Consider the following 19146-nt stretch of genomic DNA (forward strand, 5'->3'; position numbering starts at 1 on the left):
TTAATTTTTTTTTAAAATAAAAGGTGTAAAACATGCAACTTGTTTTAAAAACTGTAATTTTTTTTATACTTAAAAATGTACACACAAACATTGCAATACATTAAGAAAAGATGAAATATTAGTATTGTTCAAGTGGGGATCAAAAAAATACCTGAAACATTTTTCCAAAAATTAAAAAGAAAACGGGTACCTGTCAGGTGCCACCCCACCATTGCTATATGTGGGTGCCGCTACTGCTAGATTAAATGTATATTTTTACTCTAACATTTCAGTTTAATAGTGTATTTTTTTTTGTATTAATGTCATTTGCTATGTATTATCACATGTTTTACCATTTCAAATAATTAATTCTTTGTTAGTTTTTTATATTTATTAAATTTTAATCAGATTTTTTGAAAATCTATCATGTATATGTGATGTGGGATAGTATTGTTGCAGATGAACTGATCAATATTTACAGAAGAAAAACTCTTTATGTGATGAGAAATTATGGGAGTGAAGTTTAAAAATATGTAATTAATGATATTGAAATTTCACATGATTATTTAATGAAAAAACTTTCAAGCCTGCAGGCAAGTAAGGCTCCTGGGGTTGATGGCACATGCCCAATAATTTTAAGGGAGGTGGCAAATGAGTGCATTGAACCATTGAGGCTAATTATGAAAGCATCATTGGATTTAGGAGAGATTCCATTGGATTGGAAAAGTGCCAATACATAAAGGCAGTTCTAAGAGTGTAATTGGAAATTACCAACCGGTCAGTCTAACTTCAGCAATAGGGAAAACCATGGAGGCAATGATCATTTAGATAGAAATGGAATTCTGAAGGATACACAGCATGGTTTTTGTAAAAGGAAAATGATGTTTAATGAATCTGGTTAACTATTTTGACAGGGATGAACTGGATTTAGGGAATAATTTTGACATTGTTTATTTAGATTTCAGCAAAGCATTTGACTCAGTCCCACATGAGTGGTTACTTTATAAGGTGGAACAGGTTGGAATGACAAGAAAAATGCTTAGATGGATAGCAGGATGGCTTCAGAGCAAGAGGCAGAGGGTTGTGATAAATGGTTATTCCTCAGATTGGATTGATGTAAGAAGTGGGGTTCCCCAAGGATTAGGACCACTGTTGTTTTTGATTTTCATAAATGACATTGATGAAGGGATAGAGGGCATGGTGTCTAAATTTGCAGATGATGTAAAGATTGGTAGAGTAGTTAATGATCACCGCCAAGCAGAGCTTCTTCAGAGTGACCTAGATAGATTCGGGGATGGTCAGAAAATTGGCAACTGTGTTTGCTTTAATCCAGCAAAGTGTAAGGTGTTACACCTGGGAAACAGTAACTCCAGAATAACGTATACACTTGGTGGAGTTGAACTAAAGCCAGTAGTGGAGGAAAGGGACTTGGGTGTTATGATACAGTCAGACATGAAGTTCTCCAAGAATTGTAGACAGGTTGCAAGGAAGGCCCATGGTGTCCTTTCGAACATTTGCTAGTAGAGATAAGGACGTCATAATCCCATTATATAAGGCTATTGTTAGACTACAATGTTCATGTACAGAGACTGCACCTCTAAAGGGCATCCGTATGAAGAAAGACTTCGAATATGTGGGTTGCAGAGTTTAGAAACTAGGCACCCTAGAGGAGAGACCTGATTGAGATGTTTAAGGTTCTGAGAGGTAAGTAAAATGAATGAGGACAAAATTTTCACGGTTATAAAATGATTCTAGAACTAGGGCCATAAATTCAAGTTACGGAGGGAGATGTTTAAGTTTTGAATTACTGGAATGATTTACCTACATGGGTGGTTCAGGCTGACTGGGAAAATTCAAAGGTCATCTGGATCATTATCTACAGCATGAGAGAAATGCATAGGTTGTCTATTTCCTTTTCTTTTATTTATTATATTTAATTTTATTTTACCTTTTTTTTTTTTTTTTTTGGCTGGTGCAGTCTTAGGCTTCTTTGCACACCATCTGGCCATTACTAATACCAAGTATAGCTCTTCGGTGTACAGCACACTTTTGATTTTCCAGAATAGATGGTAAAAAAACAAATCCCGGATAATCGATTTCCCGGTTAATCTAAAAATACTGAAGTCCCTGACATACGTAAGTGATATGTTCCAGTACTTCTTACTTCGTCGAGTTTTACGTAACTCGAGAATGACTAGTAACATATTGCTACTATATTATTATTGACAAATCTGAATTCTGCACAATACTTGTTAATGTTTGGCCATTTTCTTACATCCTTATTAGTTTAATTTTCTGATCCAAATCGATTGCTTTCCTTTTGTTGGTAGATTTACTAGCACCGCTGTCACTTATTCTCTTAGGCAGCACCATGATAACAGTCAAAATGAAATTTTCTGTAAAGAACTTCACAAGGTTTAGGCGAAAACTCACTATTATCACCCTGCAAGAACTTACATTTTGCTAAAGCACATTTCTGGAGGTCACTACCATAAAACAATAAAAACAATTTGCACTTTCCATGTTATTGGACTTTTCTGTTCGTGCATCTAATTATAAAGGAGTAGTAAACTCGATCTTATTTTATTTGCGATAATACTGATAGCTGGAATTCTGTGTTTTTATGTTATTATGGTGAAATGTGTTGCCCTTTCACTGAAATCTTCAGTTATATAAAAAAAAACCCATAAATAAATTGTTAGAATCTTCTTCTTTTCTTTCCTATTTTTTTGTTTGTTATAAATTTTACAATCCTAAAAAAAAAAAAAATTGGGTGAAAAAAAATTTATGTAAATTCGTAGTTCGGGGACTTACTGTATTGAAAAATGTTCAGCAACCTACATACAAAAATACAGCGATAGATAAAAAACTTACCACGCAGTACTGGCGTGTCCAATACAATATTTCCCTTTACTTTTTGCGATGTCGATTTTAAGTCTATAGCTCTCCTATATTTTTTACGATGTTGCGTATGGTTTGGTGATCGACATTATAATGGTTCATTAGAGATTTAATGCATGCACCGTTTTCAAACTTTGGATTAATTTCAAATTTTTGTTTAACTGAAAGCGCAACTCTTGTGTTTACTCCTCATTTTTGCGATTTCTAAACAAAAAAATTTTTTTACTATAAAAAAAAAAAAATTGACATCCCTGACATAAATAAAGAAACAAAATTTGTCTTTTTGCGGTGCAACAAAACAACAATTGTTGCAATGCACTAAAACAAACTAAACATTCTCTTTTTTTTTTTTTTTTTTTGAGCGGTGGGTGTGAAGACAGCGGGGTTGCAAGGTAAGAGGTACACTAATATCCCAATGACGACTTATTATGCCGCTTATTTACGACTTGCAAAATGTTTATACCTATTCTATGTATTACTTGAATTTTATGATTTCTGGTTGTTTTTTTTTTTTTTTTTTTTTTTATTATTATTTGGAATCTTGAAGTGTCCCGGTTAATCCTATCCTGGTAAATAGAGTCTGCTGTATTTACCAATAATTGTTTAAGATCATCATTGATTTCTTCTGTATTTTTATAAGAATCCAGTTGTCCTTAACTTCTGGTGACAATTTTATTATCTTCCTTAATATCCATTGTTACATGGATACTAAAAATTGGCTGCAATTTGTGCCCTATACATTATTAACTTCGCTCTGACTATTCACCCTGCTCTAATAGCCTCAGTTAATACTTAATAATTATAGTCAGTTTCATTAAAACTATTAGAAAGAGATATGTTATACAAATTCTGTTGTATTCTATGAATATTAATGTTTCTTTTGTAAATAGGTCCCTATGTACTCGTAGGTGTAGAAGAGATAGTTGAAGTGCCTAATATAACAAAATGTACTCCCAAATTCACTGAAAGCAAGTGTACATAAGCTTAAACTAGTTAATGTATAGGGCACAAATTGCAGCCAGTCTGCAGAATAAAAATATATTTGATATATTGTATGTACTATCACTGTATGTAAAGAGATTTTTTATTGAAGGGTGAAGCACTGGAGCGAAGTTAATAATGTAGAGGAGGGCAAAAATTGTAGCTCATTATGAGTTTGTAGAGCAGTAACTAGAGTTTAGTGTGATTGTGGCGAGTGAAAATGTTGGAAATGTTTAATATGTTCACATGTCACAGTGACCTTGCTAGTGGATTACTCATCGACTGCTTATCAAGTAGAGAGCATATTTTTAAGAGTGGGCATAAATTTAAGTTGAGGTATGGTTGCAGGATAGATGTATGGAATTTTGCCTTCAGACAATGGGTAGTTGATTGTTGGACCAGGCTTCCATCTGTTTTTGTGGAAGTGGATGGTTTGAATAAATTCAAGGAAGAAATAGACAAATTCTTGGAGAGTATGGATGGGAGGTGTGTGTGTGTGTGTGTGTTTCAGAGGATAATATAAAAATAATGTTAAAGAAGCAAATATGTGATATGATTGTTGCAGCATGCTGGTCTATATAAGAACCTGCCATACTGAAGTTTTGGAAATTCTTGCAAATAGTTATATTTAAATACAGACAACTGGAATGGAAATGGAACGTGAGGTTAGAGAAATGCAGGATTCCAATGTTACTATCATGGTAGTTTCAGACCCAGAAGTAATTGAAAATGTACAGGCATTTGTGTAATGCTTATATGAAGTCTGAGAGTGAAGATGACACTGAAAATGTTGAGCCACATGGTGAAGAAATTTTACTGCCAGTAAAATTTCTGAAAAAAGTTCAAAAATATTTTGTGAGACTGATGTCCCAGAAACTATTTTTCAGCAGTGAAATGGTATCAAAAATTTCATTTTCGATGGTGCTACTAAAAATATAAGCCAGTCAAAAATCCTTGATTAAAAAAATTAAATTTTGCAATAATTATTATTTCTATGACTATTTTAAAATAAAATGCATTTATAATTCATTTTCTTTTGTTTATCCAGTATAATGAAGTAATTTGTATAGTCCCAAGAGTTTTGTTATAATGAGATCTAACTTGGAACTTGAATATAGAGCGTGAGAAGAATTAAATATAAAAATTTAAATATTTTTATATTTTTTCTCTTTAATTTCATTAACAAATATGGCTGTGATAAACAACTGAAAATAGTTTGCCATATTTAATTCAGATAATCTGACCAATTGAAATGAAAAATTTCCCTTACCAAGGAAACTTTTAATTTCAATTTCTTCTTCCTCTCCCCTTCACAAATAATCAATCATTTTTCTTTCTACATTTTTAGGTCTGTGCTAATGATCAAGGTTCAACCATAAGTGGTTACTTACAAAAGAAAGAGAAAAGTTGGAAGCGCTACTGGTTTGTCCTGAAAGATAAAGTTCTTTATACATATAAAGCAAGTGAGGTAAGACTGAACATTATTTTCCTAAAGAATTGTTTTATTATAATCCAGTTTTCAAATTTCACACATTTTTAACTAATATTAATTCAGATGATCCAAAATATCTGCTTCTGCTTGTAGTAACAAATATCTTAATGTTTGGTATCAAACCACTTAATAGTATCCGTGATTTTCTCCCATTAACAATTTTGCAAATTGCTGTGTGACACCTCACCTGGTGTTATTTTACTCCTCTAGGGCCCTCTGTTCCCCAAATCTCACGTTCTCTCATGTTCTTTGGCATAACAAAAATGCTTATTCGATGATCAGTGCAAATTTTTTCCCTTGGTTAAATTCAGTACGAATGAAATCTTGTATTCCACTAAGCCTTTTCTTTTTATTGCTTGCTTGGTTTTCTAAATGTGTGCTAGTTACCACTGAAGAAAAGAATAAGCAATAATATTCTAATTTTTATTTCTTTGCAAAACTCCCCCTCCCCCACTTTAAATTGGATGTTGGGAACTCCTTCCTGTAAAAAAAAAATCTCTTCCTTTGACAGCTACTAAAGGCCAAAAAAATAATGCTATTCAATCAACCAAAGATCTGGTCATAATCTTTGGAAGTAAGATTATTGGGTCTTCCATATTAATGGAGGTTGTATATGAACATTTTTGCAAACCACATTAATTTCATAATGCTGATGTTGTACCTGAACAATAATAAACCAAGATGATCATGCCATAGCCCAAAGGATGCAGATTGTACATCACAGTACACAGCACTCAACTATTAAGCATTTGGATAGGCATCAGCAACAAACAAATTTCATCGATTTAAAGGTTATTCATAAACAGGAATGGAATAAATATATTTTTAATGTGGGGGGGGGCATTTACCAATCTGACAGGTTGGGACAGAATTTATAGTTTTTGCATATACTTGTGCTACCTAGTCGAATCCATTTCACTCATAACTGTCACTTATCATCACCATTACAGGGGAACTTGCATGCCATTAGCATATTTCTTAAACTTACTGGCAACCTATTTAGAATGATCAGTGTTGCTGTATATGTTGGCTTGCTCTGTCATAGCTGTTTTGATTAGATTTTGTTTATTTGCTTTGATTTGATTTGAGGCAGAGAAGGGTTCAAATGATTCTGCTCTGCTTCACCATCATATTGAGTTGGTGAGTATCATAGTTTTTCTGTATTTCTGCAAAAACACCATTATTCTCCATCTTTTTATTTTGTGAAAAATAGTAAAACTGTATTGAAATGGAAATTTAAAAGGAAAAAAAAAAAATAAAATCTGTCAATTTTTAATTTTTTCTTATTTTTTTTTTAACAAATACAACCATGATAAACAACTGAGAATTAGTTTGTCATAACTGTTCAGTTAGCCATTAAAAACACACACACACACACACACACACACACACACACACACACACACACACACACACACACACACACACACACACACACACACACACACACAAAATGCTGCCATTTTATTAGGTACACCCCTGCATGCACACAAATGGTTTGTCCCCACAGCATTGCAAGTCACATGACCACAATTGGATATAAATGTAGCAGAACAACCTTTCTAGTATCAGTTAAGCATACAAACCGCAGCAAGACTGGGGAAAAGGAGTGATCTAATAGACTTCGAACATCACATGCTAGTAGGTGCTAGACTGCCATCTCTGCAATGGCAGTTCTCCTGAACTTTTCACAGCACAGTTTCAAGGGTGTAGTGAGAATATACAAGTACATCCCGGATATAAGAAGGGAATGTACCGCCATGTACAGCAAACCAAGTGCTTCTTGTCGTCCTTTACAAACGAGAAGAAAGTTCCTACTTGTCCTTCAAAAGAAAGTTTATAAAATTGCATGTGAAATCCGCTGTCTAAAATGATCAACGTCAAAGCAGCAAATGCTTCTAAGCTCTCTTTACTGATTACCTATAGCTAGCTGCTGCTAGCTATAGGTCATCAGTAAACCAATCAGTGGCTGTAAAACACACCAGACTCCTTTTCTGATGACCAATCACTGGCCTCTGCTGAATAGATAAAAGCAGACCTCTGGATCACTTAGATGCATTCGCTGCTTTGACACTGATCATTTTGGATAGTGTATTTCACAAAAATATTTATAAACTGTCCTTTTAAGGGCGAACTCTGTTCTCACTTGTAAAGGACAGTGAAAGGAATTTGGTTTCAATCTCAGAGCACGAAAATGTTGAAGAGGAAAGTGTTATCGCTGAATAAAAAAGCTTTTCCATTCTGCTTGCTTGTTGCACAGCCTCAGATGTTTGCTGATATTCTTTTGTTTTATTTTCTGTTCTTCTTCAGAGTCTACTAATTTTAATGTTTATGTTACATGGCCATAGTGAGTGAGTTACTCTCCATGCTGCCATCTGTATTCATTTTATTTTCAGTTTCTTGCCTACCTCACTGTCTTGTTGGTTGTCTGGCTTTTGTTTCATAAGTGCTTAAGCATTCTCAGTTTTATTTCTTTACTGCATTGGTGCAGTTCTTTGCTTTGTTGCAGTGACCTTTTAAAAAGCAGATGGTTCTATTGCTACTTCAGCCAAAGATAAAGCTGACCTGCTAGCATCTATTTTCCTTCCAACTCGTGTATTGATGATCTTGGTAAACCACCTCCCACTATTCAATACCTCTTGTGGTCCATCAGAAGGATTTTTATCAATCTTGATGCTAAGAAAACTCTAGGTCCTGGTGGTATTTCTCCACTTGTTCTCAAAACCTGTGCTCCTGAACTTACTCCTGTTCTGTCACCTTTTTTCACTAACTTATTACAAAGGCGTTTTTCCTTCTGCTTGGAAATTTGCTCATATCTAGCCAGTTCCTAAAAAAGCGTGACAAATCCCTTCCATCCAATTATTGTCCCATTGCAATTACCTCTACTCTTTCTAAAGTAATGGAGAAATCAATTAACTGCCAACTCTTAACCTATCTAGAAAATCTCCATCTGATTAATGATCACTAGTATGGATTCTGTCAGTGTCAATCCACTGGTGATATTCTGGCTTATGTTACCCATCTATGGACAAATTCAATGGAAAAGTTTTGGAAAACTCAAGCAGTTGCTCTTGATATTTCAGATCAAAAAGGCTTTTGATCATGTTTGGCATAAAGGTCTTCTAAATAAGCTTCCATCTTATAGTTTGCCAACTGTTTTTGTAATTAGGTATTGCTGGTGTTCCCCAACGTTCAGTTCTTTCTCTCACTCTTTTCCTCTTGTATATTAATGACCTGCTTCCATTGGGTAATCCTATCCATAGTTTTCCTTATGATATAGCACATTGCATTCTACCTTTCAGTTTGAGAAACCTTGCCCTGCTCAAACAGCTTAAACTTCTTGAATATCCACTACCAATTCCTTAAATGATAATCTCCAGGTAGTTCTCCAGCGGTATATAATATAGGATAGTTTAGTTGATTTCAATCCTTTTAAAACTCAGTCCTGTCATTTTTTGCAAAAAAGATTATTCTGCTCCTATGCTCGTCTTCAATGACTCTCTGCTTTCTAGGAAAGATCATATATCTCTATTGGGGATTACCCTGACTTCTAATCTGGCTTGGCATAAACACATTACAAATATTGCTTCCACTGCACCTAAAAAACTGGGTTTCTCTTTTGCTCTCAGCATTACTGTTCTTCCAAAAAGCTGTTTACTCTGTACAAATTGCAAATCCATCCTACCATGGAATATGTTCCCAGATATGGGACGGTGCCCCCAAAACCTCTCTCAGGCTTCCAGATTCCATTCAAAAGAGGGTAGTTGAGTTAATTAATGACTCATCTCTAACAGAATCTCTCCACTCTGTCTGTTGCATGCCTTTTCTATAGATACATGGGCACTGTTCTTCCCACCCACCTCTTCCAAAGCAGTCCGAACACGTGCCACAACCACTCAACATCCTTTTACTGTCCAACTTCAAACTCACAAAACCAACTTTTCTTCTTCCTAGTTGAATATTTAACTTATGTTCTCTGGAACAACCTTCCTTCATGTATTTCCTGAAAACTACAATCTACAGAAGTTTAAGTCTAATGTCAAGAAATATCTTGTTTAATCTTCTCAACCTTCAACCCACGAATGATACTAAGTACTAAGGTTCTAATATCTCTCGTGTTTGGGGTTTTTGTTAAAAAAAAAAAAAAAAAAAAAAAAAAAACAGCATAAAATATGTGTCAAACTTAATTTCTACCTGCATTTTGAAGTACAGTAAACTCTCACTAGTCCGGATTAATTGGGGGGTGAAGTCATCCAGATTAGTGAAGTAAAAGATCGTAAAAGACAAAAAAACTTAGAACACAAATAAATGGTAAATTTAGTTATATAGGTTGTGCTGATGAACATAAATAAAAAAAATAATCGCTGTAGAGCTTTTATTTAAAAACTATAAAGAGACAATACATTTATCCATTGATCTTTTTATACATTTATCAGGTGTCGTTGGCATCGCATGCCAGTGCCACTTGATCATTGCTGGAATACCACTCAATACGCTTCTTCCAGCGACACTTCTTTTGGGGTTTTTTTTTTTTTTTTTTCCCAATATATGTCTATTTGATATGCTCCTTTTATCACTCCCAAATCGAATTTTGAAGCAAATGCCTTCATACATTCTTTTTGTTGTTTCGATATCTGACAAAGTTGGCTAATACCAAATTCTTTGGCAAATTTTTTTCCAGGAACACCATTTTCAGTTTGTTCTGTCACTTTGAGCTTGTTAATGTGTTTTCCTTTTATTCCACTTTTCCATTCTTCAGAACCCATAATTATATAAAATATGTTAATTTGTATACATATATACGTATAAAGAAGTATGCAAAATAAGCAATAATATCCATCCGTCTCAGACAGTCGACGATACAGAACAACACACAAGACAATGTAATGTATATTCTGTCTCTGTGCAGTCAGAGTGACTCGTCTGCCTTCCTAAATCCAGTCTCTTTCAAAGTTTCACTGTGAACAGAATTTTTCATATTTCGATCCAGATGAACTGTAACCAGATTAGTGAGGGTTTACTGTATAGAGAATTTTGTTAATCATTCGGTGCATGATCCTTGCTGTATGAGTTTGAAAAATACCAAATTTGAAATAGTCTAGTACATAGAGTACAGTTTAACTTGTTTATAACGAGCCTGCTTACAATGAGTTCCTGGATACAAGTAAACTGAGATATTTTGTTCGATATCATTTAAAAACACATAGAATTCAGTTCGGATATAATGAGAACATCCCAGATATAGCGAGGGAACATACTGCCATGTACAGCAAAGTGCTTCTTGTCATCCTTTACAAACGAGAAGAAAATTCCTACTTGTCTGTCAAAAGAAAGTCTATAAAATTGCCTTGAAATCCTCTGTCTAGAACAATCAATGTCAAAGCAGCAAATGCTTTTAACAACAAAAAAAAAAAAAAAAAAAAAAAAATTGTAAACTTCATGAGATTGTGACTAAAAATACCATTAATAATACTACAAATACAATTTTAACATGCTATTAATTTATAAGCGATGAATTTTTGAATTCAACATGTTCTTTAGCAATGAGAGATTCATAAAATCATTCTCAAATAATTGTATTTATTCAAAATTGCCACCCATGCGAGTAGTTACTTCTCGACATAATAAATGGTGCGCTAGTGCTCTTGCTTCCTATTTTTACCACGCAATAGATGTCTCTGTATGTACGCCATGGGTACGCTTTCAATGTGCAATTGTAAACAGTCGAGTTGACACCGAAGAAAGGTGCAGATGTTACGTGTGTTTGTGACAATTTGGCAAGTAAAATGCAGTGATTATTGATAATATTTCTTCCTACCTACCTTTGTAAACGACATACATTTTTGGTTATTTAGAAGACATGTGAGTATTTTTATTTAATTATTAAACCTTGCTTTCTAATTTTCAATCTATTTTTTTTTTTTTAAATTCCAGCATGGCTTCCACAGCGTCTCAAAAGAAATCCGAACCAAAAAAAAAGAAAAATTATAGAAGGAAGATTGTTCAACGAAAAGTGGATAGATGACTACATTTTTGTCGAGGCAAATACTAAGGCAATCTGCTTAATTTGTAGGGAATTTGTGCCAGTTTTCAAAGACTACAATTTGAAAAGGCATTACATGCAAAAACATGCTGCGAAATTTAGTGCGTATCACGAATGTGTCGAAGACAAAATAGTGGAACTGAAAGAAAGTCTTATCATCTCAACAAAGTTTTTTTAAAAAAAATAACAACTCAAACGGATTCTATTGTAAAAGCTAGTCATGCCCACATCAATGCCAGAGCTTGATCATCACGCAACACAGCAGCAACCCCCAAGGCAGAATGCACTGGTCCCATAGGAAATAGTAGTTGTTGGTGACTCTATTGTTAGGGAATCGGGAAACATGGTATGTAAAAAGGGTAGGTGGAACAGGACCAGGGTATGTCTGGCAGAAGCAAAGGTTGATGACGTAGAGCGGATATCATATTTTAAGAGCACAAAAGGTGATATTGTTGTACACCTTGGCACTAATGATATTAAGAATAGGAGACTGGCGGAATTACTTAATTGGGAGTCATTGCGGTACAAGTAAATACATGGGTTGTGTTAGGGTAGCTAAGAATAGAAACAGGTGCATGTATACTAGCATGTGCATCAATGCTAGGAGTTTGGTAAATAAATTTGATGAATTTGAGGTATTGCTCAAAGCATCAAAGGGGGATATGGTGTCACACATATATAAGGAATGCAGAACTGGACTTTGGAGAGTACAATGTGTAGAGGAAGGATAGATAGGATAGGAAAAGGGGAATAGGAAATGTATATATCATTTTTATTTTGATAAATTTATTTTAACCAGTTAGTCGGTCATCGCAAGAAACTTTGATGATATAATGCAACCCAATGCACAAGGTCTGTTTTCTAATTACATTGTATTTAAACGGAAATCATGCCGCAGACTAGAGCAGAAAAAGTGATGAATTTGAGGTATTGCTCAAAACATCAAAGGCAGATATTGTTGGGATATCAGAGACGTGGTGTCACACAGATATGAGGAATGCAGAACTGGAATTTGGGGAGTACAACGTCTACAGAAAGGATAGACTGGATAGGAAGGGAGGAGGGGTTATGCTATTAGTTAAGAAACACATAAATATCCAAGGAAGTGAAGCCAGTCGACATCGCTGGAGAGTGCAGTGTCGAGTCAGTTTGGTGTGACATAAGCATTAGGAGATCAAAATTGAGAGTAGGAATGTGTTATAGACCTAATGACTGATGAGTACAACAAGACACTGTACAGGGAAATAGAGTGGGGAAATGGATTTATTGGATGATTGTTTTCTACATCAGTATGTTCGGGAGGCAACTAGAAGGAGTAATACTCTTGATCTGATGATAAGTAGTGATTCTTCATGCATTAAGAATCTGCAAATAAAGGAACCACTAGGTGGCAGTGATCACAGTGGGCTGAAGTGAGATTTACACAAAGAGGTAACTACCATCAGGGGCTTTTTGCTTTCGTAAAGGGAACTACAGTGGTCTGAGACAGTATTTAAATTCTATACAGTAGGACCAACAGCAAATTCAAAATGGGAAGCATTCAAAGAATTTATCTTGGAAGCTACTAGGCTTTACATACCAATTAACAAATATTGTTCAAGGTTTAGGCCTAAATGGATGCCAGATGAACTAATGAGACATGGGATACATATAAATTAATGGGTGACACATAAGCCCTGTGATAGATATAATCTGGTCTGTAACCAAGCCACAAAGGAGATTAGGCAGCCAAAGGGAAATCTTTGGCAAAGGAAGCAAAGAAAAAAAACAAAGAGTTCTTTACCTATGTAAACTCTAGAAGGAAAGGGATGAATCAGATTGGTCCACTGGATATTGATAGTTCAACTGTTGATGATCCTGCTCAGGTGGCTAACAAACTAAATGAGTATTTTGCATCTACATTTACACATGAGGAGTTATTCAGGGAGGGGAATGCCAGGGGTGAGTTAAACTCTGGCAGTGAGCTAGATGATTTTGTAATGACTGAGAGGAAAGTAGAGGATACATCGTTGAAGATAAACATAAAAAAGACACCAGGGGTGAATGGGATCTATCCAGTTATATTAAAGGAGGCAGCAAAGGAAGTAAGCAAACCCTTAGCCATAATTATGAGAGCTTCATTGGACTTAGGGAGCCATGGACTGGAGGTGTGCAACTGTGACCCCAATTCACAAAGGCGGATCAAAAGGCAACATAAGTAATTATAGACCTGTTAGTTTAACTTCTGTTCCAGAAAAATTAATGGAGGCACTGGTTAAAGAAGCACTGCAGGATCATCTAGACAAGACTTCGGTTATAGCTCGGACACAGCATGGTTTTGTTAAGGGGAAGTCTTGTCCGAACCATTTAATTGGATACTATGATGTGGTCACAAAGGAACTGGATGCAGGGAATAACTTTGATATCATATATTTGGATCTTAGAAAGGCTTTTGATACTGCATGGAAGACTGGTGCACAAATTGGAGCAGTGTGGCATTGGAGGCAAATTGCTGCCATGGATAGAGGGATGGTTGAGTGGGAGAAGACAGAGTGGTAATCAATGGACACTGCTCATCGTGGACTAATGTTCTTAGTGGAGTCCCTCCAGGTACAGTGTTGGGTCCATTTTTGTTTTCTGTATTTAGAAATGATATTGATGATGGTATAACAGCTTAATGTCCAAGTTTGCAGAAGATAGAGGTTGGCAGGGTTGTTAAGGACACTAATGACAGTAAGCTGCTGCTGCTGCAACAGGATCTAGAAAAGTTGAGCAGATGGGCTCTCAGCCCATCTGCTCAACTTTCAAATGACGTTTAACATTGACAAATGTACAGTACTATGTAGGGGAAGCAGTAACCCCAGAGTAACGTATCAACTCTGATACTACACTGACAGTGGTAGAGAATGAAAAGAACCTCGGGATAATTTGCAGGCAAATATGAAGGTTTCTGAGCAGTGCAGATGGTCTGCAAGAGTAGCTCGTGGTGTCTTGTCAGTAATATATACAGGAATTTTTCTAGCAGGGATAAGGAGGTGATTATCTCCTTGTATAAGGCAATGGTCAGGCCACACCTTGAGTACTATATACAGGTCTGGAGGCCTCATTTAAAGGAGTCAAGCTATTGGAACAAGTACAGAGAAGGGCAACAAGATTAGTGAATGGAACAAAGGGTTGCTCTTATGAAGAAAGGCTTAAGTTTTGCAAATTACAGTGTCTGGAGACTAGGCACTTGTGAGGTGATCTGATTGAGGTGCATAAAGCCTTTAATGCTTTGAGCATGCTCAGTGCTGATGGAATTCTTCCTCTTGCTCAGAATAATCATGTGAGAGGGCATAAATTCAAATTGAGGAAAGACAGATGTAGGATAGATGTGTGGAGGTTTGCTTTTAGCCACTGGGTAGTTGATTGGTGGAACAGACTTCCATCCTTTGTTGTGGAAGTTGATATCCTAAATAAATTTAAGGCTGAGCTGGACAGGTATTTGGAACGAACGGAAGGGTGAAATGGGAGTGTTTTTTTTTTGGCTGATGCTGCATAAGCCTGCTTTCTTGCATGATATGCCTCTACTAATGCTAAGTCACAAAGGAGGTTAGGCAGGCAAAGGTAGATTACAAGAAATCTTTGGCGAAGGATGCAAAGAAAAACAGCAAAGAGTTCTTTACTTATGTAAACTCTAAAAGGAAGGGGATGAATCAGATTGGGCCATTTGATATCGATGGTTCAAAATTTGATGATCCTGCTCAGGCAGCTAACAAACTTTCTGAGCAGTGCAGACAGTCTGCTAGTGTGCTCATGGTGGTATGGATAAGGAGGTGATTATCCCCTTGTATAAGGAAATGGCCTTGAGTACTGTATACAGGTCCGGAGGCCTCATTTTAAGAAGTATGTAGAGCTGCTGCAACGAGTACAGAGAAGGCAACAAGTTTAGTGAATTTTGTGAAACACATACGAAGAAAGGCTTCAGTTTTGCAAATTAGTGTTTGGAGACTAGGCACCTACATGGTGATCTGATTGAGATGTATAAAGCCTTGAATGGTTTGAGCATGCTCAATGCTGATGGGATTCTTCCTCTTGCTTAGAATAATTGTTTGAAAGGGAATAAATTCAAATTGAGGAAAGACAGTTGTAGGATGGATGTGCGGAAGTTTGCCTTTAGACAGTGGGTGGTTGATTGCTGGAACAAACTTCTATCTATCGTTGTAGAAGTTGATAACTTAAATAGATTCAAGGCAAAACGAGACAAACATTTGGAGCGAGTGGATGGGTGAAATGAGAAGGGTGTTTTTTTTTTTGTTTTTTTTCTCTCTCTTTTGTCTGATGCTATATAAGCTTGCTTTCTTGCATCATGTGCTAATGCTAATCAGTTAAAAATAAAATGAAAGCCAACTGGACCAAATGAAACGATTAACAAAATGAAAGACTGGCCATTATATCTCATCTTGACAGAGGACCACAAGGGCAATAATGGTCAGGGGATCACTGCATTTTGAAGATTAGACAAATCGAAACATACATGAACCAATACACTGATTGATCTGCGGATGAAATGAATTTGAATAATGGTAGCCTTTATGCACTGAGAAATTATAACAGAAACAGAATATAGCAGTCACCTGGAAACACCATACGACTGATACAGTAACTGTTGAACCGAATTACATAACAGAAATTAGAATATAGAGGGCAGTATGAGCATGCATTAACTAACTGACTTACTACGGCCTTGTAAAATAAATTGAAAAATTATGATGTTAAGAATATCCCTCCCTTATGTTATGTGATGATATATGGTTTATTTTATTTTCACTCATTTGGTTTGCCATTCTACTGACATTGAATTCATTATTTATATTCTTGTGCCTCGTCTATTCATGTCTTCCAAAGCAGTTTCTACTGTTAACACGTCTGGGCCATGAAGAAATATTTTGTACTTTTTTCTTTGTACAGTTTCTTCAGCATGGAATTGATAGACAAGTTTAACTACAAACTCTGTCCTATCAGAATTAGAGTACATACTATAGATTTTTCCCAGTTAGTTTTTTTGGGACAATCTTATAACACTAACATAACATTTGACATAAAGCGTTATAAAGTTATATGATAAAAAAAAAAAAAATGTACAAATGGAAATAATGAAAATTGTTCTATTGCATGTGTTTTTATCAGGTACAGTAATACCCCGAAGTTACGCGATAGGTGGGTCCGACGAAAATCGCGTAAGTCGAATTCGCGTAAGTCGGGGTACAACTTTGCATATAAATACATATAAATTTTGCTTAATTGGGACCAAGGACTAACAAAAACACTAGTTTAGAAGAAAAATATTAATAAAATTGCAGTTCTTTATACATATTAATACAAAATATGTATTAAAAAAACAAATGACTTACGTAAAAAAGTTATTTCGATGTCGATGGCTTCATAAAATCTTACAAATTCGTCTGACGACACAGCGCCTTCTTTTTTTCACGCAGAATTTCGTCGTAGCAAGCTAATAATTTTTTTATTCCTTGCTTTGTAGCTATAACGCGTTCTTCGTTGGAGTCTATGTTTTTTAAAATTTTTAAGCCCTTTACAATTGAGCCCTTTTCAATTTTCAACCTGTCAAGTTTGCAATTGTCATGTGCTTTTCGCCGTTGCTTCATTTAGGCCTGTAGCACTTCCAATATCACATGGTCTTTCATTTCGCTCAAAGCGTTTCACAATTTCGTATTTTTTCTCTATCGACAGAGGCGGACTGGCCATAAGCCTTACCGGGGAAACCCCGGTGGGCCAGTGTGATTTTGGCCATAAACCATAGTATGAGGCCACTATAAATTTTCCCGGGTAAGAATTTTTGATCCAGTCCGCCTCTGTTTATCGATAATTGCTTTTATTTTTCTCTCTGAATCTGCAGTGTCTTCACCAGTACGCATCCTTTTCACAACTTTTAAGTATTTTACTCATTTTTAGGGAATAAAGCACAATTACAAAATGAGGAGGCACGCTTGATACGCATAAACAAAGCTGCGCGCATGTAGCAACTGAATAAACAACACCATAAAGGCAGAGATACACTATTAACACCTCACATTTCTAGGGGTTACTACCATAAAACAATAAAAATCCAGTTGCGTTTCTGCTAGTGAAATCTGTTATAAACTGGTAGTAAACCCGATCTAATTGCATTTCCGATTATACCGATAGCTGGAATTGTGTTGGTTTTTACGTTATTATGGTGAAATGTGTTTCCCCTTCACTGATATAAAAAACATAAAAGCAGCAAAGTTGAATTTTGTTCATCTTTCGCTCTCATTCTCCGCCGTCGCACCGTATATCGATAACATATGAAAAACGACCTTGAAGATAGTGGGCGGCAGCGTTGCCAAACGAAAAAATCAAGAATCGCGTAACTCCGAGTTCGCGTAAGTCGGGGTAGCGTAAGTCGGGGTATTACTGTATTACTTTATTGCTTTGACAATTGAAAGTCACATTTTTAAGAATGTTATTAAGTCTAACTTATGTCCATTTTTTATTTAGGATATTGCAGCACTTCACAGTTTGCCTCTACTTGGTTTTAAGCTGGAAATATTTACTGAGGTATGTAGTGCCGTAATTATTTGGTTGGAATTTACAAAATTTGTGAATTCCTAAATAGTAAAGTTGGAAACACTGGTATTATAAAGGTTGTTGAAATTTTGAATAAGACTTCCTTATATCTTTAGACAATAAAACACTTTTACTGTTAAATATATTCGTAGAACAATAATTCAAACATTTCAGGCTTATATTTATAATCCAAAACATCTGAAATAGTTTATAATTTTGAGATGAATCTTAGAAATAATATTAGTATTTGCAAAATTATGCACAGAATTAACCTTATATTACTTAAGGAAATTTTTGGGCATCTGTTCTATGAATATCCTCTCAATTTAAATTTGTACTCATTCTGTGTGTTGCATAACTAAATACAAAGTATTTTTAATCCCTTTAAGACCTTAAATGCAATTAAGTCATTCCACAGATGCCTGGTTTCCAAACACTGCATCTTCAAAATTCAATGCTCTCTATTGATAAGAATGCCACTTTTGTGCCTTTAACCAATCTTGTCGCTCTTCTTTGTATCCTGTTCCTACAGGCAGGCCACAATGTTCCTAAATTGGTGTCTCCAAGTTTATATGCAGTATTCAAAATGTGGCATGACCATTGACTTATATAATGGAAAAATCTTCTTTGTTGCTACTGGCAAAGTATATATATCTTTGAGAAAAATCCCACAAGGTCTTTAACACCTCTGTGTTAAAGACCTTGCATTTTCCAGTGTTATCAAGTAATTAATTAATGATGTAACATGTTGAAGTTTGATAATTTTAGTTATTAGATAGGTTTTAAAATAAATAAAAACAATTGACTCTGTATGTGATAACAAGGAAGCTTGTTGTGAAGAATCATTCATTATAGTATGCTGTTTTGTCACTCTGCCCAAATGCCATGCCGAAAGTTAATAATATGCACATCTCTCTCTCTCAATGATGAAGTGAATAAGCAAACACTAGTGAAGAAATTTTTGGTACAGCCTGCAGATTTTTTGAATACTTTCACCAGAGCTGTGCTATGTTTATCCACAAATTATAATAAAATTGACTATGTTACTCTCTTATGTACCATTGAATATAAGTAATGGTTTAAATATTTCAAGTAGATGGTAATTTGTCTTCAATAGAACTTATGCCTTAGAAAAAGGATTAAAGTATAGTTTACCTCTGAATTTCTTACCAAAAAAACA

The 19146-nt window shown here is 35.3% G+C and overlaps 1 protein-coding gene across 3 annotated transcripts in view; it reads left to right on the top strand.

The window, feature by feature from the left end:
• The window catches only part of LOC150076529 (uncharacterized), a 437825-nt gene that overhangs the window by 408003 nt on the left and 10676 nt on the right, over nucleotides 1-19146 (top strand). For all 3 annotated transcript variants that reach the window (XM_090387824.1, XM_090387826.1, XM_090387825.1), the window contains 2 exons: nucleotides 5210-5329; nucleotides 17898-17957. In XM_090387824.1, the coding sequence (XP_090243950.1) occupies nucleotides 5210-5329; nucleotides 17898-17957 (180 nt within the window). The remainder of the gene's footprint in view (nucleotides 1-5209; nucleotides 5330-17897; nucleotides 17958-19146) is intronic.

This window comes from Mastigoproctus giganteus, chromosome 13, assembly GCF_048544385.1.
Source record: "Mastigoproctus giganteus isolate SK-2022 chromosome 13, ASM4854438v1, whole genome shotgun sequence".
Classification (NCBI taxonomy): Eukaryota; Metazoa; Arthropoda; class Arachnida; order Uropygi; family Thelyphonidae; genus Mastigoproctus; species Mastigoproctus giganteus.